General features: G+C 33.9%; 1 protein-coding gene across 3 annotated transcripts in view; it reads right to left on the bottom strand.

The window, feature by feature from the left end:
• LOC106876669 (serine/threonine-protein phosphatase 2A 56 kDa regulatory subunit epsilon isoform) overlaps nt 1–26,930 on the bottom strand; it is a 288,837-nt gene that overhangs the window by 218,491 nt on the left and 43,416 nt on the right. For all 3 annotated transcript variants that reach the window (XM_089348645.1, XM_052966625.2, XM_052966626.2), the window contains exon 2: nt 6,472–6,668. In XM_089348645.1, the coding sequence (XP_089204771.1) occupies nt 6,472–6,597 (126 nt within the window). In that variant the 5' untranslated portion in view covers nt 6,598–6,668. The remainder of the gene's footprint in view (nt 1–6,471; nt 6,669–26,930) is intronic.

Raw genomic sequence — 26,930 nt, 5'->3', positions numbered from 1 at the left:
TAAAATTTGTTTCCTTGATTGTATATAATTTAAACCAAGCTATATTCCCATTTGTATGTTTGCTTGCATCTATTTATATATTTTCTCATATGTCTGAAAATGAAAAGGAACTTCTGGAACAGGATTTTTAATAATGATTGAGCTTTTTGATATTACCTGACCTCTTTTTTTTTATTAACAAAAGGGTTTGGTAGTATAAAATATTTTAAACATGGCTTTCCACTATAAAACAATTCCTTTGGATTAAACACATTTTGAGATATTGTGGACTGTAACTGAAATGTCTATTTAGTCATGAGGGTTATGCTGCATACTCTGCAATTGCTATATGGATTAATGCACATCACATTTAATTAGTCTTGTAGTTTTAATACTGTAATAAACAGCACTAATTAATACACATCACAGCCATGAGAACTGTGTCTTTACACACTTAAACTGTCTTTTGGTTTTAATTGGGTTTTGTTTGAAAAAACTTTCCTAGGATCTTCACACACACACACACACACACACACACACACACACACACACACACACACACACACACACACACACACACACACACACACACAAGTAATGAGTCTGTAAAATATTGTTTGAGAGAAATTCTTTTTAAGAGTTGTCTTTTTATAGTTTTTAGAATCAGTATTTTGGAAAGTATCTGACAGGTATAATTAATAATATCTTGAGTGGCCCAATTCTCTGAAGCTTTTAGATCTAAATAGGATATATTGTTATAACACATGAATTCTTATTTTACACACACAACATGTAAAATAATGAGCTAGATTATTATAAGGAAGATGTGAACGCCATAGTACAGTCAGACCAAGCTATTGATTTGGGTTATTCTGGAGTTTGTTTGAATAGGTTCACTTGCTCTAGCAAGGTTCTTCAAGAGTTTGTTTAATCATCTGTGGTTCAATAAATGCCAACTGAAAGGAGTAATGAGGAAATTGGGTTAAATTCCAGAAGGTAACCACCTGAAATAGCTAGCATATATTTATTATGGGAGACCTTTATGCAACCTGAATAACCTGTCTAATCCATAACAGCAGAGAACAATAGTAAGAGTTTGTTGATACCAATAAATACAAATACAAATGAAGGACCAATATATTATCTTATATAGGATTATTCTCAAACAATAATGTTTTCTATTTAGTTTCAAAATATTGACTATTAACTTTTAAGAGAAAAACAGGCTTTGTTTTTGTAAAGGATGGGTTACATAGTTAATAACTCAGCTTCAGTATATTATTGATATTTGTTCTATTGACCTATAGAGACAAATACAATCCTGAGAGCTTTTTTAATTAACAAAAATAGATAATCTGAAAAGTACAAAAACTTGGGACGACTGAAAGACTAATTATAAAGAAATAGTTTTAACATTACAATGTAGCTCTTCCTTAGTCTTAATATGAAGAGGACTAAGTAAAATGATTTGTTTACATACAAAATATAATTCACAAAATTAAATACGTGGAAGAGGAGATATAACACTAATCAATACCTACTTCAAAATATGTAATGATAAACATTTTCTCCTTAAAATGTAATTACCAGAAGAAAAAAACTCTTTCTATAACATAAACCAGCAAGGAGACAAGTGATACCAGATAGTGGCAAAAGCTGCAATATGATTTAGATTTAGTTGACTTATATTTACCAATAAATAACTAAATTCAAATGGAAATGCCATAGATAATAGACAGACTCTCTATAACCAACTTTAGATCCATTACAAACAGTTTATCTACCCTCCTTCTCTAAGCATTAAGCTGTCAGAGAAAAGTACCCATAAATTGTTGATTCACCAAAAGAAACAATATTTTTGTACGCAAATGAACTTTCTCAGGACTATTACAGCCTCAGTTAAATAAAGGCATATCACTTTAATCCAGAGATAAAAATACAGAAACAAAAAGGATACGCTTTAAATTATCAAAAAGACCAATTTAAGACTAGAGTTCTATTAATTTAAAAGGGTTTCTAATGAACTTTAGTTCCTTCACTGCTTTCCAACTGAATTCTTCCTTGGATTATAAACCTACTTGGAAGTAAAATTGTATACATTTTTAAAAATTAGGCTAAAATGTTTTAAGTTCTGAAAATAAATATTTCTATCAACTAAATTTATAAAAGGAGAAAATCATCATCATCATGATCGCTTAACATCCACCTTCCATGCATGGATGGGTACGACAGATGACAAGAGCTGGCCAGGTAGAAAAACTACACTAGGCTACTTCGTTTATATCTTTATATAATCCATGGCATAAGTTCTTTTTTTTTCATTAAAGAGATCAAGTAGAATCAATTCCAAGAGGATCTTAATTCAGATTTGTAATGTATTTTATTGTCTTATCATAAAGGACTTGATTTTCTATGGCCCCCATCTACCTTATTATTACTCAACTACAATAGAAATAAGCATTTCCAAGTATAGATACACTTATTATCATACAGAAATAATAATCTAAATGGTTTAACTAAGAGGGGGAAATATGCATAAACAGTCTAGAAAAATATTTAAATAACATTTACTTTTTCATTAATGTTGATTAAAAAAGCTGACAAATTAGTTATGCTACAAACTGCTCTGTATGGCCTTTTGAGGGCAACATGAAGACAATTACAGGTTACCTCAGATCTGTCATTACATCTAAAGTGTGTGTGTGTGTGTGTGTGTGTGTGTGTGTGCGTGTGCGTGCACACACATGCATGTGTGTGTGTGTGCATGCACACACATGCATGTGTGTGTGTGTGTGCAAGTGCGTGTGTAAAATTGTCTGGTCATCTTTTGTGAAAATCTGATTTTAAAAAATTACCAGTGTCAATAACACATAAGATACTGGACATTTGATCAATAAAAAATTAACCAAATTTCTAATTTCTCATATTGTTATCTACTCAAGATTTTAAAATCTATATTGATTGTGATTCAAGAAAACATGTTGAACTTGAAAAGTCTTTTAATCCTCTAATTTTAAAGTTTTTTTCAGTATTTACAAATTCAGGGAAGTAACTAAGTCAAAATTCTTTACCTGGCACATAAGTAAACACTTAATTAATTACCGTAAAAACCTAAGTAATTTGTGTAATTTACGCAGGTGATTTTCAGGATAAAAATTATTAAAAAAAGCTTCTACTCATGTAAAATTCGCTCCCAAAAGTTTTCAGAATTGCTGATATGGCCAGGGGGAAATGGTTTTCAGTTTAGTTGTATTTAGCATAATTTCACTTACTTATGATTAAATTTTATTAAATTTTCATGAAATAAAAATAATTTCAGTTTAACAGATATCACATTGAAAGCTATTAAATTATGAAGTGTTTGTGTTTATGATAAACTTTATTTTACATTTCTTGTCCACAAGAGATTATGTCCGATCTTTAGCATTCTTCTGTATGTCTTCTCAAATCACAATCATAGGAAAAGTTGTTGATAATTCTTATCAACAAAGCTGATAAATATGCACAAGTGTTGCAAAATAAGTTTAATTATCAATAAACATTAGAATTCTAATTGGTCGAAAGTGTCTTGTCTCAAGTTTTGATTTTCTGCCTATTCTTGTCGGAATCTTTGATAGAGAGTATCAAAATTTTAATCCTTTCACACTTATAAAATGTCAGGCAAACTTTAAAATTTGTCATTACTGTTTTAGCCAGGAGACCAAACTGATAGTCTGCTAACCTGCTAAAACAAACATCAAAAATCAAAACGAGAAAATTAACAGCTTTGCAAGTTTAACTCAATGTTTACTGAACAAGAGGGGTACAAAATTTAAGAAGCGACTTGTTAGAATATACATGTCTGTGAGGAGACATCAACAAGAATAGCAAAAATTTACTATAATAAAAGAACTGGTAATACATACATTACAAGTGTTCTATGAAGAGAACATAAGATTGCTGCATAATTCAACATGAATGTGAAATGACATTAAACACCATATAAGGTAAATGAAGGTTTCTGTAGGAATGCTAAGTCATATTCACTTAGTGAATTTACATGTACAAGGATGAATTATGATGATGTCGTCGGCATTAGATGCAATAAGAGCTGGTGGTGGCAATGTCAGCGGTGATGAATTTCACTGCCCTAATGTCAAGAAAGCGAGCAATAGCTTCCTGGAGGCAAACGCAAACTAGTCTTCTTAAGCAGAGAAAAACTGATCTATTTAAGGAAGCAATGTAAAATATGGCCTGGACTGTGATTACCAGCATGAACATCAAACTTCGAACAGTAGTTAACCATTTAATGGTTTTAGTAAATTTATACAGAAAAAGTAAGCATTATACCATCCAGCATAAATAAAAGTCAACTTCATTATATCTTTTCAGTAAAAACCTATTCTTCCGGTATGAATGTTTAAATTTGTAGTTCATTTTGTGACAAAAAAATTTCTGAAAAAAATTCTGAAAATGATCTACTCATGTAATTTACACAGCCCTAAAGTTTATTTTTGTTTTTGCGGAAAAAAGTACGTAAATTACATAGGTTTATGGTACGAAATTCACCTATCAATAAATAAATAGCATAAACAAAGCGTTGAGCAGCAGAAGCACTGTAAAGTTGATATATTTTGTTAATTACTAGTACTAAGCTTTTATCCCAACTCCATCAACTGCCAGAAAAGGAAGTGTGAATCCAGATTCAGCCCTTCTGCATAGCACCTTGGGCAAGTGTCTGCTACAATAGCCCAAGTCCAACCAATACCTTGGTGAGTAAATTTGGCAGACACAATTTCTGATGATCTCACATAGTGACTACACATATCTTCAAATTGCCAAAAATTGTGTCCCCAAAAAATTAGATTTTCTTTTTAAGGTCAGTTGCTGGTTCTTTATAAAGCTTTAGTGTGACCCACATAACATACTTATCTGATAGAATACAGTTCACACACGCATACACACAAAACAAAAGCCATCTGGTTTGACTGGAAAAAATTCACTTAACATGCTAACAACTAGCCAACAGACACATTGCAAAGGTCACAGATAACCCCCTCTTCTCTTCTGACTATCTATCTATCTATATATACACATATATATATATATATATGTATATATATATATATATATATATATATATATATATATATATATATATATATATATATACATATATATATATATATATATACATATACATATAAATATATATGAGAGAGAGAGAAAGAGAGATAGATGTATAGCTAGAACAGAATTATTTTTAATTTTTTATGACAAGACATCACTGTTTTATACTTTGGAAGCATTTGAAGTAACCTGTCTTGACAAGAAAATTAGCTTGTGTTAAGAGATTTAGACAGGAATAATTCTATCCAGAGATGAGTAACTAATCTGAGAAAATGCTTATCCCTAAAATTGCTTTCAATTTATTATGAAAAAAACCCTTTCAGTTGAATGAAGAGAATTTGTGTTGAACTAAAAATAACAGAATTATGAATGAAAGGAATTCAGATGTCAAACAAAATCTCACATAGATAAAATGAAAATACCATTTTGGAAGTAGCTTTTGTTTTATGGACTGGTAGAGAATCCCATTTTGTTGGATATAGAAACACCAGGAGGAAAACTTTCATTAAGTAATATATCTAAGACATGTTAGATTTACAACATCTATTTCTATATAGGTAGACTAGGTCTCTGGTAGTTCCTTTGGTCATGAAGATAGTTGCTTACTGGTCATAATAAAAACTGGTGACCTTGCAGCTGGAAATCTTACTGCACTACCAAAACTGCAAGCCATTACATAGAATACAGATAGTAATATTTTTAATTTTTTAATAGAATTTATCCACAAGAAAGAGAGTAGTACACATGACCTTTTGCAGGGCCACCAAAGTGAAGGGAAAAGAGGAAGAAACTACAAGTCATGGGTTGTCACTAGGATGGGAACCTGGTCCAATGTTTGCAAAAGGGCCCCAAATAACCATGAGGTGCTGTCAAACCAGATAATGAATTAAATTTACCACCCAAGAACTGATATAATCCACCTGACAGAAATTCTGCAGTTTCCACCAAGCCAACAACACTCACAAAGGATTGGGTCCAATCAAAGCTATAGTAGAAGATATTTTCTCAAGGTGCTGTGCAGGGACATAGAACCTGGAACCACATAACTGCAAAGACAACTTGCTAAACCCAAAGCCATGTCTGAAAAAACATTACTTTGCTAACATCTAAATGTGTGTGTGTTTGTTTGTTCAAAGGCAATATTGACATTTAAGGACAATACTGACCCTCAAAGAATTATCAAATGAAAATAAGCAAAATGATTTCATACTGTTTATTATTATTATTGCTATAATTATTATATGGTTAGATAGTACAAACAAATACTCAGCAAAATGGATACTGAAAAATTGTTAAAAGATGGATCTTCAGTAATAATTGGTATAAAAAAATACAGCAGAGAACGAGATAAAATTTTACAACGATGAAAAAGAAACTACTCACCATTCCTACAATCTCCGAATAGACAGGTTCGGTAAGAATTCCTCGTGTAGCGGTAATATAATCCACAAGTTCATTCAAACATGCTCGTTTGATTTCTTTACTCTTTAAATCTGACACAGGGTCCATAAAATCAAATACTAAACAACATTGTTGAAGCTTTTTAGTGAACAGTTCCTGCTGTTCTGCGGGTGATGTATCTATAAAAGATAAAAATGAAGATTACTTCAGTTATGAAAAAAAGATGAAAGAAAATATCATCATCATCGATGTTTAAACATTAACTTTTCCTTGCTTGCATTAGGCTGGTGGAATCTGTTGAGGCATATTTTCTGTAACCTCACCTGCTTCCAAGCAAAGCAACATTTTCTCATGGCCTAAATTTGTTTTCATGAAAGACTGGAAGTGAACACCACTTGTATGACTGCGATTCTCATTTACAACCTTCAAACACCATCAAGACAAGGAAACATAAATGCATACACCTCTTTCCTTTACAGGCATGGGCTGGACAGTTTGACATGGTCCAATGAGCCACAAGGTTATGTCAAGCTCCAGTGTCAGCTTTGGTATGGTTTCTGCAGCTGGATGTCCTTCCTAATACCAACCACTTTACAGTATATACTGGGATGCTTTTCACATGCCACTGGCATTAGTGAGGTTGCCAAGTAACTTGCAGGACAGAAAAAGAAAAGGGAAAGAGGGAAAACACTCCACAACTAAGTGGAGAGGAGTATTTGAGATGGGGAGGTAGTTTAATGCCAGGTATTGAAAGGTTAAAGTATGACAGAGGAATAAGTGCCTTGCTTTGAGGAGATACATGGCTACTCTGGCAGTAACTAGGAAGAAGATAAAGATGGTCATGATGGGATGCCAGAGTAAACTCTCAAGGTACAAGAAGGGGAACATAAGAAAGGATACAGACAGTGGATCAAGTGGGGGAAGAGGATGGATAGTTTCCTAAAAATGTTAGGGGAGAGTAAAAAAAAAATGGTTAGAGATGAGTGTAGTGAATGATGAACAAAAAGTAGAGGTGCAGTTGATGGGAAATATCAATCGGGAGAAGAGGTGCAGTGAGAGGTAGAAGTAACTCAGAAAGGAGTAAGTGCAAGGTGGAGGAGTGACTAGTAATAGGTGTTTGATGACTTAAATGAAAGCATTGTGAATGATGTGTGAGGTGTTAGGATGGAATATAGCAGAGGAGAGAAATAACTGAAGCCACAGAAAGTTGGTGATTGATTAAAATAGTGTGGGGAGGGAAAGGGGAATAAGAATAAGGGCTGAGAGGTTCCAGAGAGGAGGAAGGTAACTGGTAGTGCAAAGAAAGAGGGTGAAAGTTTTTGCTCTCATGTGATTATAGCTGCTGAGTAGTGCCACAGACAGAGGAGTGGTGGAAGGCTGGATGTTAGAGGGTTACATGCATATTTATTTACACACACACAGATAGACACATCTATATATACACGCAATCTTATGACAAGCTTTTTTCAGTTTCCATCAACCAAATTCATTCATAAGGCTTTAGCCCATGTAAAACTATAGTAAAAGACACTTGCTCAAGGTGCCATACAGTGGGACTGAACCAGAAACAATGTGGTTGGAAAGCAAACTTCTTAACCAGAAAACTATGTCCCCATCTTATGTTTAAAAAGAAAACAATCAGCTATGGAAAAGAAAAAACTATGGAACAGGCATGATGGTATTATAAAAGTGGTTCATATCAAATTTAGAAATGATTTCTCTTGGTCAAAGATAAGATACATTCCTACTATGTATATGTCACATTTAAAGAACAAGAACAAAATTTTGAACAGTAGTCTAAAGACATATTTTGGTCTACAGTGGTAGCTGTAGAAGAGATCTGAACGATATCTGATAAAATACTGGAGAAGCTAAAATGAAATAAAGAAGAGAGCGAATTCTCTAACAAAATGATTTGAACTATATAAGTTAAAATTATAAAAAAAAACAAGGTAAATGACTTTACTCAATCAACAATCCTTCTAATGAAACTAATAGCATCTTAGATAGAAAACCAAGGATCCTCAAGAGTTTTACTAAATATTATGGTCCAATACCCATAGTGATATCTTCATAGAAAATAAGTCATGAAGAACAACCATGACTTGTTTAATAATGCACTATTAAACATGTCATGGTTTAACAGTGCATTGTATTTTTGAGATTTAATACTGATTTTCTGCTTATCAAGCCAAACCTCATAATACACTCCACTATATTCTGTTGATACACCCACTGACACCTCATTCAGTCTATACATTAAAAAAAATAAATAAATCAGGTCATAATTTTAATTCCTTACATTGACACAAGGTTGTTGTAAATGCACAGGAAAGGTGAGCTAGTTAAAATAGCTTCCGTAAATGACTAGTTCTTTTGCTTTCAAAAGGACAGAAAGCAATATCAACCTTGTTGGAATTCAAGCTTAAAATAAGGGAGTGTAATTAAATATATATCATGTTTAATCAGGCATTCTGTTTTTGCTACTCGGACCAATCTCAGGATGTTGGGCCTCACAGAGGAAATGATAATGGACCGAGATGTCTGGCAATATGAAGTTCTTGAGAAGACCTGCCCACATCAGCAAAACTGAGTTCTAGAAGCGCTGTGTGTCCCACCCACACTTAAGAAAACTTCTTACTCTACCACAACAAACCAAACTACGTCTCAACATCTCTTCCTCACATTTCCACTTTATGCACTATGCTTACCTCCTACTCCCCAATCTTGTCCTCTTGGCCCTGTGCCACTGTATCATCGCTCTCTGCTAGCACCCAACCTGTATGTTCCACCTACATGTAACAAGAAAACCCTTCACTCACCCTACCCCAACAAACCAATCTACATCTCTTCTCTGCCTCAGATTTCTTCCTTCATACACTATGCCTAGCTCATACTCCCCAATCCTGCCATCACAGCCCTGTTCCTCTGTATTATGGCTATCTGGTAGTCCCCCCCCCCCTACTCTATATGTATACCCAGGCTTTTGCCACTCACTCACCCCCCTCCACACTCTTTAATCACACTTCTTTCACAAAATCCTGCCACTTATATTATTATGGCATTTGAACCTCAAGGGTATGCCCTGGTACTTGCCACCAACTATATCTCTCTCTTCCTTTACTCAACCATCCCATTCATATTCTGATCCCCATCTCTTGTGAGTATGCCCAGCATTTTGCTACCATTTCTACCCTGCTGTCTCCCGCTCTCCCTCCTTTTCTTCCCTCAGGTTGGGTAACCATGGATTTCCATTGCGGTAGCACACCTGCTTCTGTTTACATTCCTGATCTCAATCTCTCTCTCTCTCTCTCTTCTCTTTCCAGCCAGGTAACCTTGTACCCTCCTCTACAGCAAAACACCTGTTTCTGTCTCAGTATAACCTTTCATCATCTGACACATGATCACCTCCTCCAATTCCCCCTCCCCCCTTGAAAGGTTTGTTTTTTTTTGTCTTACAAGTACTTGGTGGCCCTCTCAGTGCAGGTACCACTTAAAAGCACCCAGTCCACACTGTATAGTGGTTAGTGTTTGGAAGGGCATCCAGCTGTAAAAACTTTGCCAAAACTTACCTTGCCTGTGCTTGTGCTACCTAAAAAGCACTCAGTCCACTCTGCTGGGTGGGTGGTTGGTGTTAGGAAGGGTATCCAGCTGTAAAACTCCTGCCAAAACAGTCAGAGAAGTCTGATGCAGGCTTCTGCCTGGCTGGCTCTTGTGAAACCATCCCACCCATGCTAGCATGGAAGACAGACATTAAATGATGATGATGATATTACTGAGCAACTTCAAAAAACTTAGCTTAAACAGGTCTATTGCACTAACTTTAGCAATAAAACAGTTGGGTGCAAGCCATAGATCCAGCACAAAGGGGAAAATCATTGCAGGACTTGAAGAGCAATGGAGCTGAGATTTTTCAATAACAGAGAGTGACTAGTAAACATATGCTTTACAAATGCAAATTATAAGTGGAACAATACAAATAGGTGTTACATTCAACCACATTTAACAATGTAAATCATTGTTATCTAAATTTCAGCAACTGAGATTTGTATTTGTTATATACACACACATAATAAACAAACATATTTAAGCACACATTCAGAAACGTTAGCACGCCGGGCGAAATGCTTAGCGGTATTTCGTCTGCCGCTACGTTCTAAGTTCAAATTCTGCCGAAGTCGACTTTGCTTTTCATCCTTTCGGGGTCGATTAAATAAGTACCAGTTACGCACTGGGGTCGGTATAATCGACTTAATCCGTTTATCTGTCCTTGTTTGTCCCCTCTGTGTGTAGCCCTTTGTGGGTAGTAAAGAAATTACACATTCAATAAATATGTACACACATCAATATGAATGTTCATAATAGTAAGGTTTTCATAAACTGAAATACTATGTTTCGGGAAGTAGAGATATGTTTGTTTTTTAATGACTAGCTTACAGAATTATAATTCTGTTTCAACCTTTTAGTCAGCTATGCAAACATAGAAACATTTACACATAAACACACGTATCCCAGTTTTTAAAATCGATGTACTGTAACCCTGCATGTTGTAAATGATGAATGAAAGAGTTGGTGTCAAGAGAGAAATCAGGCTGTCTTGAAAGCTCTCATCTAACTGATATCAGCATGGAAAGAACAGAGGTAAAAATATTAAAAGGAGGGGGGGTGAACAAAAAGTGACCTTTCTGACAACCAAATAATATGCCTCAATGCATTTGCAACACCAGTACGGATACCCACATTTGGGATATTTCTTCGATTTATACTGGGCACTTCCACAAAAAACAGTATTATTGACAGGCCCTATCTCAGAACAAGAAGAGAAAGTATAGCTTTTGAGTGTCATTTGCTATCACTCAACATCTGCTAAATGACAGCAGCAAAAAGAAATACATTTCAGAGCTCAAAAGTGAAGTGAACAAGATCCTAAGAACGTCTTAAGGAAGTACTCATTGACCAGTGATGTTTGTTAAAAAGGGAGGTAATTTGTTCCAGCTATGTTTGGAGTCAACAGTTACAGAAATGAGATGTGTATAGGAGTTAATATTTAAAAAGCCAGGAATGGGTTTAGATATATAAAACTGAAAAGGGATTAGCATTTGGAAAAAAAATGCTAGAAGTTGTTAATGTAATTTTTAGACTGCTTAATCAATCATACAAGTTAATATAAAGAGGGTATTATCTAAGTCCTAAAACACCTTAGATTCAGTTACAATGTACATAGACTAGATTGGATTTCACTTAAACAGTTGTCTGGTACAAAAGAATGCACAAAATATAAGAGTGGAAACACACAAAGCTAATGTAAAAGGTGAAGGAACTTAAAGATGTTGACTTTTATGGACTTCAAAAGTAATTGCTAACTTAACTCTTTTACTTGTTTCAGTCATTTGACTGTGGCCATGCTAGAGCACCGCCTTTAGTCGAGGAAATCGACCCCAGGACTATTCTTTGTAAGCCTAGTACTTATTCTATCAGTCTCTTTCGCTGAACCGCTAAGTTACGGGGACGTAAACACACCAGCATCGGTTTGTCAAGCGGTGTTGGGGGGGACAAACACAGACACATGAACATTTACAGTTTCCGTCTACCAAATCCACTCACAAGGCTTTGGTTGGCCAGAGACTATAGTAAAGGACACTTGCTCAAGGTGCCACGCAGTGGGACTGAACCCAGAACCATGCAGTTCGTAAGCAAGCTACTTACCACACAGCCATTCCTATGCCTGCTTACATAATTGAAAAAAAAAAGTGAAAAAATTATGGGAGGTAATTTAACAGAAACAAAAAGATATATGTACATATAGCCGTAGGAGTGGCTGTGTGGTAAGTAGCTTGCTTACCAACCACATGGTTCCGGGTTCAGTCCCACTGCGTGGCACCTTGGGCAAGTGTCTTCTACTATAGCCTCGGACCAACCAAAGCCTTGTGAGTGGATTTGGTAGACGGAAACTGAAAGAAGCCCGTCGTATATATGTATATATATATATATATATATATGTCATCATCATCATCGTTTAACGTCCGCTTTCCATGCTAGCATGGGTTGGACGATTTGACTGAGGACTGGTGAAAATATGTGTGTATATATATATATATATATATATATATATATATATATATGTATGTGTGTGTGTATGTGTTTGTTCCCCCCAACATCGCTTGACAACCGATGCTATTGTGTTTAGGTCCTTGTAACTTAGCAGTTCGGCAAAAGAGACCGATAGAATAAGTACTAAGCTTACAAAGAATAAGTCCTGGGGTCGATTTGCTCGACTAAAGGCGGTGCTCCAGCATGGCCACAGTCAAAAGACTGAAACAAAAGAGTAAAAGAGAATACATACATGCATATAATGTACATATGCATTTTAAGAATTACATGAACAAATTTTAACATTTTTTCCCAAATGATTGGAAAATTGGAAACAAAGGACATTGTTTGCATGACAGTGACACTCATTTACATTTATCATGTGATGTCAAGGCAAGGAGACAGTAAAATACACACACATATAACAGGTTTCTTTCAGTCACCATCTACCAAGTCCATTCACAAGGCTTTGGTTGGCCCAGGGCTATAGTTAAAGACACTTACCCCAGGTGCCATGCAGTGGGATGAAACCTGGAACCTTGTAGTTGGGAAATAGATTTCTTACCACACAACCACACCTATATCCCCCCTACCTCTCTCTCTCTACATACACAAATGCGTATGTATATATGTGAATAAAAATATGGAAATATAAGTCAGCATCATTATTTTACAACTGCTTTCTGTGCTGGCAGAAGTTGGACAGGTCATTGCTACACTCCTCAACCAATCAAAAGACTACATTTCATAGGTAAGCTTCATTTTTTTGCTTTGTTTTCTATGATTGGACTTTCTAATATCAACTACTGGACTTCCTTTTTTTTATAGTATTAGCACTAGGGAGATTGACGTATCTTTAACAACCATACAGAGTACACTGAGTAGAGAGATGTTAGAGATGAGAGCATGCAAAAATACTGATGTAGAAAATATGCAATGAAGATTACAAGTGTGACATAATTGAGCAAATTAAAGACATTTGTACCAGTTCTGTGCAGTAGAATAAAAACCAAGACCTTGTATTTGCAAAGCAAGCCTTTTAACAGATAGTTATGTTTGCACCCACACATACATACACCACTAACACTTCAAATGCAGAATAAACTGGTTGTTGCCATGAGAAATAGTACTTATTTGCAGATGAAGGCCATTATTAGTTTCCTCAGATCCTGTATATATATATATATATATATATATATATATATATATATATATAAAACAGAAGTTTTGTTAGGGTGTAATCAGAACCATTTATGAACAAAATCACATTTTCTTGCATGCTATTAATAATATCTTCACTATCATTGAATGATAGCTTCTGTTTCAAGATAGTGTATATATCAGTAAACAATAAATGAGTCTAGAGCATTTCCTTCAAATTGATTAACTTAATGGTTGTTGTGAATTAATGCTTATGACAAAAATTCGAAGCTTTCAAGTTCTTCCTTAGTCCAACAAAATATGAAACTACCAGTTCTTCAAATTTAAAATGACGAAAAGTAAAAGACATACAAAAGTCATCATTCATGTTACATGAAGATACTATACTGGTAACAAACTTTAAAATCAACATCTAATGCTTAAGGACTTCAAAATATAAAGAGAAAAAAATCAAAACTAAATAAATTAAAAGAAAAAAAATCAAATCTGTTAAGAGTCTATTATTTTACTGGTTCTTGCCATCTGACAATAGAAGTGCCATGCATGAAATATGATCATTCCCTTTAAATACCAACCAATATGAGATCACTTATGATTCTATGGTACAAAAGAATGTTTGTTCTAAAGTGTTCATATTTAAATCGAAACCATCTATCAATTTTATGCTAAAACCGTTTGCAAAATTATGTTCAAAGCACCAGCAGAAAAAAATTACCAAGCTAGGAAATATTTCCCAAGGCTTGACATACTTTCACAAAAGATTGAAAACAAAGGACATTGCTTGCATGACAGTGCCACTCTTTTACAATTATCATAATACATGCTGTATGTAAGTGTATATGCATGTGCATGTGTGCATGTACACACTGAACTTCTTTCATTTTCTGTGCCAAATCCATTCAGAAAGCTTTGGTCAGTCCAGAGTTATAATAGAAGACCACTGTCTAAAGTGCCAAGCAATGGAACTGAACCTAAAACCATGTGCTTGATAAGCAAACTTCTTATCACAATGCCATGCTAGCACATATCTGCATTTTTGTGTGTGAGGGAAGCTATGAGTTTGTGTTTCCTTGTCTTAACATTGTGATAGTGGTGAACTATTATAAAAGGTGTCCATTTCCAATCTTGGGTAAAAAATATAATCTAGCTAAGGAAAACTATTATTTTGCTTGGAAACGGATAAGAGTTAGCAACAGGAAAGACATCAAGCTGTAAAAAGAGTTTGTCTCAGCAAATCCTGTTTGACATATGCAAGCACAGACAAGTGAACATTAAAATAATGATTATTTAATAGATATGTATACATAGATATGAGGGGTGCTGAAAAGTTCCCAGCTTTGAGTAAAAGAAAATACAAGTGATCAGTTAATTATGATTTTATTTAACATATTCCCCTCTCAGATTCACACATTTATTGCAGTAGTTCTTCAATTTTTCTAAGCCCTATAAAAGAATTCAGAAGGTTGGGCCTCCAACCAGGTCTTTCGCAATACCTTTAAAGCCAGCAACTTTTCAGCACTCACTTGTGTGTGTGTGTGTGTGTGTGTATGTACACACATACACACACATGCATGCACACGTATATCTTAATATATAAATCTGAAATTGTGTGTTTGTGTGAAGCCTTTTTTGAATGTTTATAGAAATCCACATTTTCCACTTTTTCGTAAAAATTTTTACATCAATGGAATTTTCTCGATCTGAACTTTCCAGTGCAGTAATTAGATTTTTTTAATTCCGTTTACTTTGTGTGATTTAAGGGAGATTTGGCTGTTGTTTCTAGCAACTTTTATATTTCATCCCTGCTACCTGGAACGCCATTCTTACACACGTGCTCAATATAAAAATATAGAGAGTAAGAGTAAAAGAGGGAGAGGAAGAGAGAGAGAAAGTGATACATACAACGTCATAGATTAAAATTTCATCTCAGTATTCTTTACCTATTTTTCATAACATAGATACGTAAAAACACACACAACCGCACATACATGACCTGTGACAACAACATACACATTGCTCTCAATCTCTATTCATTTCTCCCCCTTTTCCTCTCTCGTTCTCTCAAACGTATACATGTGCAAGTAAACAATCATTCACATCGTGGTATATTTACAAAACATTGATGGCATAACTACAGTTGTATCCCCCAACTTTGGAAGGTCATAACTTTCATAAAAATGAATATTTTTTAATGAAATTTTCTATGCATATATTATTTATTATGTAGATTCCAAATATACAAAAAATTTCGGTGAAAGTGTTTTGGAAGGGGTGGGGTACAATATTCGGAAATTCCACTTAAATTCCTCTTAACTTCCAGGAAAATGAATATTTTTTCATGAAATTTTGTACAAATGTACCTTGATGTATGTACATTTCAAGCATGTAGGAATTTTGAAGGAAACAACTGCAGGTTATTTTTGAGAAGTGTTCCCCACTCGGTGGTGTTTCGGAGCAAGTCGTCCATATTTGTTTCATTTTTCTCTATTATGTGCTTATGTGCATCCTTAGATTTCTAAAGAAGTAATAGGCAGTGAAGAGAAGCAGTCATAAGAAAACTTTTAACTACCCCTATTCCTTTCTCTCCCCCTCTCTACCTCTTCCTCTCTCGCTCTCTCAAAAGCATACACGTGCAAGTACACAATCATTCAGTAAAATATAACTCATGTTCGTCAATGTTTTGTAAATTTACCAAGATTTTCACTAGGGTGTTAGGGTTAGGGTTAGGGTTTTAGGGTCAGGGTTAGGGTTTAGGATTAATGTTACGGTTGCGGTTTTTAGGGTCAGGGTTAGGGTTAGGGTTTAGGATTAGTGTTAGGGTTAGTGTTAGGATTAGGGTTGGGTAATCGTGCGGGTGTTAATCTGAAAAATTACAGATATGTGAAAAGTACCGACACTGCCATCTATTATAACTTTTGTTTTTCTGTTTAATATATACATAGATTATGCTTCCAAAGAAGAGAGTTTGCTGGGGAAAGACAGCAACCGGTTTAAAATGACAGCAACAGACTGCAGTAATGCACCACATTCCAGAAGCTATTTTGAACATAATGCAAAATGGTGCATCAACATCTTCTGCCCAATCTGATAGAATTCTGGCAAAACTGTGTAGCAACAGATCGACAGCAATTGCTTCATCAGAAATTGCCGTCCTAGCTCCTGCTAAAAGGGATTACCCTGCTATGTATAATCAGGGCAGCGCAAAAAGTTGTTTTGCACAAGCATTTCTATAGCCAATTACACGGATGAAATTTACGTATGCTTAATAATTTTACGCAAAACAGCCTTCAGACTTTCCCTATTAATTTCATCGTTTTTTGAATTATGAACATATTTACATCATAAGGGTTTTTTCGTTGTAAGGCTTTCTTTTTTAGTTGATTTTCAGCTAGCAAGACTTATCGTAGATGGCATAATAAGTCACACCCGGACAAGGTCGGGTTATACTGCTAGTAACCTATAAATACAATTGCTAAAATTCCCAGAACTGTTTATGTATTGAGTAGTCAGATAAATTCGTTCACTTCTTTCAAATGTTATTTGAATCAACACAGAAAATATTTTTATTGTAGCTTTATGGATTTTTTTTTTTTGTAGCTCTATTCTTCTTCAGTAACTCTCATTATTTTTTAAATTTAAATAAATTTTGCTTTTCAAAGCTATGACAATGGAGTTCCAAGTAGAAAACAAAATGAGCATTTTCAACACCTGCTTCTCTTCACTTTCAATCAAGGTTCCAAAGCTGCCAAAGCCACTCAAGATATTTACACTGTGTATGGAAAAGGTGCTATTATTGAAAGGATTGCACAGAAATAGTCTTCGTGTTTCAAGGGGGGAGGTGAAATTTGCATTTCATTCAGTTCAATGAGGATCAACTGAATGAACCCACCTATAAGGATCCGTGTCAGTCAACTAGAGAACTGGCCCTGCAGATGGAATACTCTCATGATATCATTGCTCGGTTACCCTCACACAATAGCTAAGGTCCAAAAACTTAGTGCATAGGTGCCTTACATTCTTAATGAACGAAACAAACTCCAGTGTTCTATTGCTGCCAGATTACTACTCATGGACATAAACAGATTTCTTTACCACATCATTACCAGCCATGAAAAATGGTGTCTTGTTGGGATTAGAAAGGACTAAGCAGCTACAAAATTCTTGCAAACAACCACATGATCAATGTAGAGCTTTACATTCAGTAAATTCACCAGCAAGCAACACAACAATGCTCATTGTCAGGTTGCTAATTTGACCAGAAATGCTATTCAAGAGCCTTGTTTACATTTGTTTGTTTTAAAGAAAGTTATGAACTCTTTAATCTAAGTGAGAAAACAAATTCTTACCTCTACCATGTATTTAAATCATGTAATGTCCATTATAAACAACCTACTTTTTGCTGAATGAGTTGGTTTTTTTTTTCCTTTTTCTGGCATATTGTTATCTAAACTGTTTTTTGAAAAAGCAGTCACTAATAACTCTTTGAGAGACGATTTATTCAACAATTTAATCAATGTGTTAACTGCAGAAAAGACTTTGGAGAGGATATCCAGGATGACATATCTATTTCTTTTGTATATCCTTCAAATACCCAACTGCAATTCATCTAATCTCCCAAAGTAACTTGGGCAAAATATTATCTGAAGACTAGTCTGTCACTGAATAGCTTGCATGTGTTGCTGGTCCAAAAAATACCTTTAGGACAATGCTAATCCTGTTGAGCATTTTGTTCAACTTTTTCTTTTGAGTTGTTATTGCTTCAATTATCCAACAAATCAATTTGTATGCAGAACAGAAGTGCAGTTCCAGCATGTGTTGATGAAATCTCTGTATATCTAGGATGGAAATAACAGCTTAATTGTAAATTTCATAATGAATAAGCTGCAAAAAGGTCAAGGAAAAACATTTTTTCTTTTTTTTTTTGTGTGTGTCATGTTTGTATGTATAATACGAACTGCATTTAATTTATTACCAACCCCTTTCTTTTCATCACCTTCCTTTAGTATAATCTGCTTTTGGTTATTATTATTATGCAATTAATTAACAAATATACATGCACAACTTTATTTTTAGCATAAATGAACTATGTACATTAAAAAAAATGTTTTTTCCTGAAATACTACCGACTTTCACAATCTGACCATAAGTAAAGACACTATAAGCATTAGAATAAACAGTCCTTTTTAGGCCTTTTCTACACAGGACTGAGCTTTTGACTTCAAAAATGTTTAACTGGATGTCAAAAGTTAAGTCATTAAGAAGTAGAAAAACTTCTAATAACCCACTGAATAGGACACAAGATTTAACCAAGTACATAAAATGGTAAAAGTCAAGTTATATAGTACTTTTAGTGCATGTAGAAGTTGATGTATCTACTCCTCTACCTTATTGCAACATGGACTGCTAGGTGAACTGAACAGTAAAAATATCTACTCAGAGACACACTGTTCCAATGGTAGAATAGAAATTAAACCATCCAGGGAATATACTAACTCAAATTAAAACAAGGTTTTTGACATCTGACTTACACAATAATATAAACCTCATAATCTTTGGACCCTACCTTAAGGAAGCACACATCTGTTTGTCTCATCCAGTCCTATAATAAAACTATACAGTAACAACAAATGATTCATTTTATGAAGACACTCACCCATACTATCATAAAGAAACAATTGTAAATGTATTTTACAAAAGAAGGGGGGGGGGGTATAAAATTATCAACTCATAAATTCATATAATTCATGTATAAATTGATGTATTTCTCAAAATGTTGTTTATACAAAACAATATATACATTTGTATATTAAGACTCCAGTCCAGAAAGGATAAATTTATAACTTCCTTATGAATAGACCCCAAATTTCCAATCATGTTAGCTCAACTATTTAGATCATATTTTACTGTTACATAAACCAATCATGCTATCAGTAATAAATCTCTTAATACAGGCTACCACAATATCCTTCAAATACATCCACTCAATTACTTCATTTTAAAATACTAATTTGTCAAAATAATCAAAATTCTTGCAAGATTCTTTATGTGAATTCATGTATTGAAGCATATGTTATCGTCCGGGGAGAGTCATTCTGTTTAATGCCTTATAAACACACTCACCAGTTCTATTTCCACTTGTTTATTTTTTTCTAAAGTTTTCGTCACTTCTTGCATCCACTTCAATAGTCATTAACTCTTAACGACTACTGAAGAGGTTGCAAGAAGCAACAAAAATTTTATTAAAAAATAAGTAAATGAGTGGAAATCGACTGGTGAGTGCATTAATTAATAAGGCATTGAAACAGAATGACTCTCCTCAAACACAATAATCAAAATCTCTTTTCTATATAACCAAATGGTTAAACTCAGTCTTCGATAATGGAACTGGAAATACAAGACAAGTTGTTACCATGACAATCTGAACTCAGAGCAGCCAATGATTCACAACTTTGGTAAAACGTGCTGTATAGACCAGAATATTTGCTTACCAGTAATGATACTATTCAGTCAGTCACTGTTGGTGCTGAAAATTCATTACTGGATTTCTACCCAAACTACTTCTCACATGTTCACAAAATGGTTGCTTTCTGATGAAAGAAACAAGCCTTTAAATACCCTTAAAATGTTTTTGATACCAGACTGTTTCTAGATTTCTAACTTATCTCAAAATCAGTACAACATACAACACAAATCAAAATTTTTATTTCTAGAATCATACTAAAATAGTATATAGAAGGTAGTTTAAAAAAATTTAAGTGATTTAGTTACAGTTGTGCAAGCTTGATAAGCCTTTATTCAGCTGAAGTGATATATAAAATGTCTCAAAGAAGCCATTCTTCATTTATTCATCTAAAGTGAATACACACATATATATATATATATATATATATATATATAGTAGATATAAAATGTCTCAAAGAAGCCATTCTCCCAAGCAAGGTATATTGACTAACTTATTCTATAAATAGCAGAACACATTAAAAAATGAAACAAGACTACAAGAGAATTTAAAAATAGAGAGAAATTGATGCATCTCTTTAATGAGAATTCCAGATTAAGAGTTTGTTGAAATCTCAACATACATAGTGTTATATAAAGGTGTGTTTTAGCAGTTGTAATACACATGACAATGAGCACATAATACCTGTAATATCTAGAAAGAAAATCTGAAAATAAAATGATTCTAGACTATAAATCTATAAAACAGTTTGAGTATAGTTGAACTAAGACATAATTAGAAATAATTATTATTATTAGAGTGTGGTGGAAATAATATCACACAGACATAGCTAACAATATGCTTTGGTGATGAGTAATAAAGTAAGAGAAAATCTACATTTGTATGCAGCAAGCAATGACTATGAAAATAAAACTGAAGTTTTGACACTAATAAATCCATGTGTAGAATTGATTATTGAAATATACTGACTGCAGTACCAATGGTGCTTTTGATGGTAGATTTTAAAAATAACTGGTGACTATGAATTTAATTTCAGCAATTAAATGGCTCTTCCTCCGACACAAAATAGGCAAATTTATAGTTTCACATATTCTGAAGCACAGCTTGCAACATAAAAAAAACTTTATACTTTAGAATGTCCTAAATTTTACACAATATTTTACAAATGAATTTTAATGTTCACAAAATGAAGTACTGAAGTTATCTAAATAAGTAAATGAATGAACATTATGATCAAGGTTAGCAAAGAAGTTTTTATTTTCAAACTAATTTTCTTAGAATTTATTCATCTCAAAAGCTAGGATAGTGCACAAACATTTAAGCTCTCTTAAATTAATGGTAAATTCTAAGTAGGTGAAATGAATGTAGTTAATATTTTTGTTTCGCATTATTATGGAATACCAATAGAAAGAGAGCATTGGAGTAAAATTCCTGATTGAGTAGAGTCTAGTCACTTACATATAATAAAAGGTCAAGAAATATAGGTAGAGCTGCCATAAAACTGGAGAGTTTAGAAGAGCAAGCACTATAGTAACAACAGTATAAAAGTCAGAAAAGATAGTTTGATGAAAGATAATATATTGCAGAATATTAACAAATGAAGCCATGTCCACCAAATGAAAAGGTTTTTCTTAAATGTATGCATAAGTCTGCACATGTTCAAAAGTGTGTAGTGTACACTGTTCAACTCACACAAGCATTATGTAGGGCAAAATTAGTCAAGTCATTACAGGTAAGTAAAACTTACTTGTAATGAAGACGAGACTAATTTGCTTTTGTTGGAGGCAAGATTATATAATTAACCTTTTTGATAATTTACTCACCTGAGACTTCCTGTTTTAAAGTGATCTAAATTAAGATCTTCCGTCAAAGTTTCCTGTTAATTTATGTTCCAAATATCAGATGAATAATGACAAAACTATTCATTAGATTGTCATTTATAAAATTATTTGAAGCAAAGGCAGTATGTTTCAACATAAATACACTACTAACATCCATCTTCTATGCTGGCATGGATTGGATGTTTTAACAGGAGCTGGCAAACCAGAAAGCTGCACCAGGCTCCATTGTTTGTTTTGGAATGGTTCCTATGACAGGATGCCCTTCCTAATGCTAACCACTTTACAGAATGTACTGGGTGCTTTTTACATGGCACCAACACCAGCAGGATCACCAAGTAACTTGCAGGACAAAGACCTCACTGCTGAGTGCCAGCTGAGAGGTTCGAGTAATAATAGACAAAGATATGTGTCTAATTATAGAGGAGAATGGAGGGGCTTGCAGCAGGTGATGATCATGGTTGATGGGAAGAGGGGGTATTGGGAAGATGGGCTGGAGGGGAGTTTTGACAGAGGGCATATTGTGTATGTGCATGGCAAGGGGTCTATGGCCATAAATGGCATGCCTGTATGTATGGATGGCCACAATTTTACTTAGCTTGATGGGTCTTCTCAAACACAGCAAATTGCCAAAAGTCTTGGTTCGTTGTCATTTCTTCTGTGAAGTTCAACATCTGAAGATCATTTCTCACCACTTCGTCCCATGTTTCCTTAGTCTACCTCTTCCACAGGTTCCCTCCACAATTAGAGATTGGCACTTCTTTATGCAGTTGTCCTTATCCATACACAACACAGCATGTAATATAAATCCCAAGATAGCCTTTTCTACAGAAAAGGAGACTGCCTTGAAATGTCTGCTGCTTTGTTGACCACTCACCAGACAATAAATCTAGCTATTACAAGTAAATTCTAGCTAATGATGAATTTAAATAGCTATTTACTCTAAGTGTGTATGTACATACATATATAGATATATATATATATACACACATGACAGGCTTCTGTACAGCTTCCATCAGCCAAATTTCACTCACATAACATTAGTTGACTTGAGGCAATTTTAGAAGACTCTTACCCAAGATGTGATATAGAATCAAACCCAAAACCACATAGCTGCAAGGTGAACTTAATCACACAGCCATGCCAATGCCTAAATATAGTAAATAAGATGTCTAAAATGTATCTTGGCATTTTATAGGATCAAGTAGCAAAGAAAAACCTAGCCAGGATCACATCTCTTCAGCTCCTGTTACAGAAAGATATGAAATCAACACTAAATAAATTAATCACTTATCAAGTATACAATATTTTAGTTAGAAAGCTGATATCATAACTTTGCCAACTATAGCTCTCGTTTCTATGTATGTAGTCTGATTATAAATAATATCAAATTGAATAATCACAATGAAAACCAATGAACAAACTTTAAAAAACCATCAAAGCATGATCAATGACATTGCCATTGTATCTTTAACTGGTTTTCTTTTTTGAAAGGATTTATAATTAGATTACAGAATTTCTAAATTTAATATATTATTGAAAACTTTATCTAGATGTTTATATGTACTAATACTGATTTGGACAAAATCAATCTCATAAATACAGACACTGACTGGAATTTTATTTCTACATAAAAGATAAGCTGGGGGAGAAAAAGTCCTCAATTTCAAAGAGACAAGATAGTCACAGATGGAATGCCTTTGATCATAATTCTACTCAAATAGGCCTGACTTTAGGGATTAAACAACCTCTTTTCACTAGTATAAAACTTGTTAATCAGATAGAGCCAACACCCAATTATTTGCATAATGTGATTTATGTTCACCACAGTAGCTCCCACCACCACTGTTCTTTATCTTTCTCAACCAACTTAAACTCGCATTTTATGAACTTCTTAGACACAAAATTCTAGTCAAAAAAAAAAAAAAAAAAACTCATTTAAATTCAAGAAATTAAGACATACTTATTCCAACATAATGTTTTTGACACAGGTTAAAATCTTAATGAATGTTAGACAACACTCAGTTTGCCAGGAATTTTACTACTACAATTCAATGTCACACTAACCAGAAGTATTAATTCTAAAACCATGACTAGAACTACAATAGTTCAAAGCAACTAAAAGAATGGATAACATTGTCGCTATCAACAAGCAACTATTTAAAAGTGGATAGGGGAGTATTAAACAACAGATGATAGGATTGAAAAGAACCAAAATACATTTCAAATATAGCAGGATGGAGGAAAGCAAGATTGTTGACTTGACTTAAAATGAGTTGCTTTTAATGTAAGATTGACCTGCTTTTTAAATAGCTTAAGTAAAATGAAGATGAAATTTGTGCACTAATACAGAATCAAATTGTTAGAAGTGTACTATAAGCATTTACAGCAGCTTACTGCTAGAATAGCTAAAGATTAAACATCATGAACTGCATAAATGGTTCACTTTGTTACTGACGTAAAGTTAGTGAAAGCATGATGGCTAGAATTTGAAGAGAAAGTAAATTGAGGAATATGACCTGCACTAGCAACAAAGAATTTCTTCTCAGGGTATTAAAAGTCATTTGACCAATAGAAATAAAGAGATCCATAAAAAATGTTCTCAACTGTTTAAAAATTAGTTACATGGCAGCATATTTTAAAAGACAGAAAGAAATCAAGACACGTTCATTAAAAATTTCATTTGACTACTGTCTCAGAAGCCGGCTAAAGCAGAGCCACGAACTTAAAAGGATTCACCAATCAAAAAGACAGGTTGTGTGGTAAGAAGTTTGTTTCCTAACCACATGGTCCTGGATTTAGTCCCACTGTGTGGTATCTTGGGCAAATGTCTTCTGTAGTCTCTGGCCAACCAAAGACTTGTGAGTGGATTTGGTAGATGGAAACTGAAAGAAGCCCGTCAAATATATATATATATATATATATATATACATATATATATATATATATATATATATATATATATATATATATATATATATATATATATATATATTAGTGGTGACTCTGGTACTCGGGCTTAGCCTGAGTATAACTTTAGTAAAGTGAATGTGTATTTACAAGCTGATTCCATTTCTGCCAACACTGACTTCAAGTATGTAATTGCAGCCAATAATTCAGGGTCCTTTTATTGAGCCTGGTCCACAGTTCATTTATTTTCATTCGGTGTCTGGCAGTTGTCTTAGGTGTCCTGTGTCAAAAAATATCATTCATAGCAGACATTCTCTCGACATCATTCACATGCACCTGACTCAAGCTCAGAAGTTACAGCCCTAATTGTTATCTATAATCGTAAAAATTAAAAGTAATTCAAATTCAATGTTTTCTTGAAACAATAAATTTCTATAGAGATTAGGATTTAAATTCCAATCTATGAAAAGTTTCTGTTCTACAATATTCTTAAAGAAACAAAAAATTATCCAGCAACTCAGGCTAATACGAACAAGCCTGGTAGGTGTAAAGGACTAACCGACATTTCTTATCAAGAGTACAGCAACAGTCAGATTGCTGGTGTTTGTTGTGCACTCCGCTTTCATTATTTGACTGTGGTTATTCTGTGCATCTGTGTGTAAAGATCAGTTGTTTTGGATGGTTGCCTTATTTTTACCCTAGAAGCTATTTGGGGCTAGAAATACTGCAGAAAAACATGAAATTCTTCAAGCAAGTAGGCCAACTCCTTCATTGAAAACTAAAGGTGGAACTCAAACATTCCAGATAAAATGATATGAACAGATTTATTGGTTTTGTGCAAGTAGCATCACAGAGAAACTCTACTGCTAGCCACGTTTGTTGTTTCAACCAAAAGCTAATCAGTCGTGGACAGTTGAAGGCTATAATAATTATAAAAACATCCTGAGTGACCATAAGCATCACAGTAAATTAGGGAGTCATTTAAGTAGTTACAAAAGCTTGAAAACTTTCTAACTGTTTGACATTGTGACAGCTACTAGTGAGTCTGCTAAACTGGAACTACCAGGCCCAAGTAAGAAATGCAGAAAGTACCTGGGGCCAATTAGTTTGACTAAAATTCAAGGCGGTGCCCCAGCATAAAACAGGTAAAAGAATAAAAGAATAGTTACTTTACAAAAAAAAAAAAAAAAAAAAAAAAATTAAATAAATTAAAAAGAAATTAAGTTGGCTTATTGAAGAAGAATGAATTTTAAATATTTAGTGCCTTATATATATATAAAAAAAAAAAAAAGGAAGCTATAGCAGCTGTAGAAACCAGTGACAATCAAAAGTATTTAAGCAGCAACTGAAAAAAGACCAACTGTGCTTGTGTGGATGTATAAAACAAGCTTCAAAAGTTTAATGAGATACTGTGAAAGAAGAAAAAGAGCTCATTGAGAAGATGCCATAAACAAGACTTTAACCCTTCAGCATTCAGATTACTCTGACAAACGCAATGTTTATTTACTCGCATGGTTTTAAATTAATCAGGTATTATCTCAAAGCTTCAAGATTTCGATGATGTGGTTGTTCATTTTTAGAATGACATTATGGGATAAGTGTGAGAGGTCAGATCTGACTGGTTTAATCATAAAACAAAGTAGTATATTTGGGCCTGACATGGGTGGTTCAAATACTAACATTGCCAAAATGAGTTAGTGACATACTGCACTGATGAACACTGGAAGCTCTAGTCAATACCTCTAACTCCATAATTAAGCTTCTTAACCTTTTCACAACCAATCTCCTGAACACTATGTAACCTCCTGAACCAATTTTTTTTTAAATGTTTCAAATATAACCACTTTCAGAGTCAGACAGTAGAATTGTTTTGATTATTTGAGTAATATTTATTCATTCTCATCAAATATTTATTCACAGAAATGCTTGAATTTTTTTTAAGATGAACATTAGACATGTTTTGTGGAAATTATTGCTCTTTT

Source organism: Octopus bimaculoides, chromosome 3, assembly GCF_046866305.1.
Source record: "Octopus bimaculoides isolate indiv1 chromosome 3, ASM4686630v1, whole genome shotgun sequence".
Lineage (NCBI taxonomy): Eukaryota > Metazoa > Mollusca > Cephalopoda > Octopoda > Octopodidae > Octopus > Octopus bimaculoides.
The sequence above is the reverse complement of the archived record's forward strand: the minus strand, read 5'-3'. Positions and strand labels throughout refer to the sequence as shown.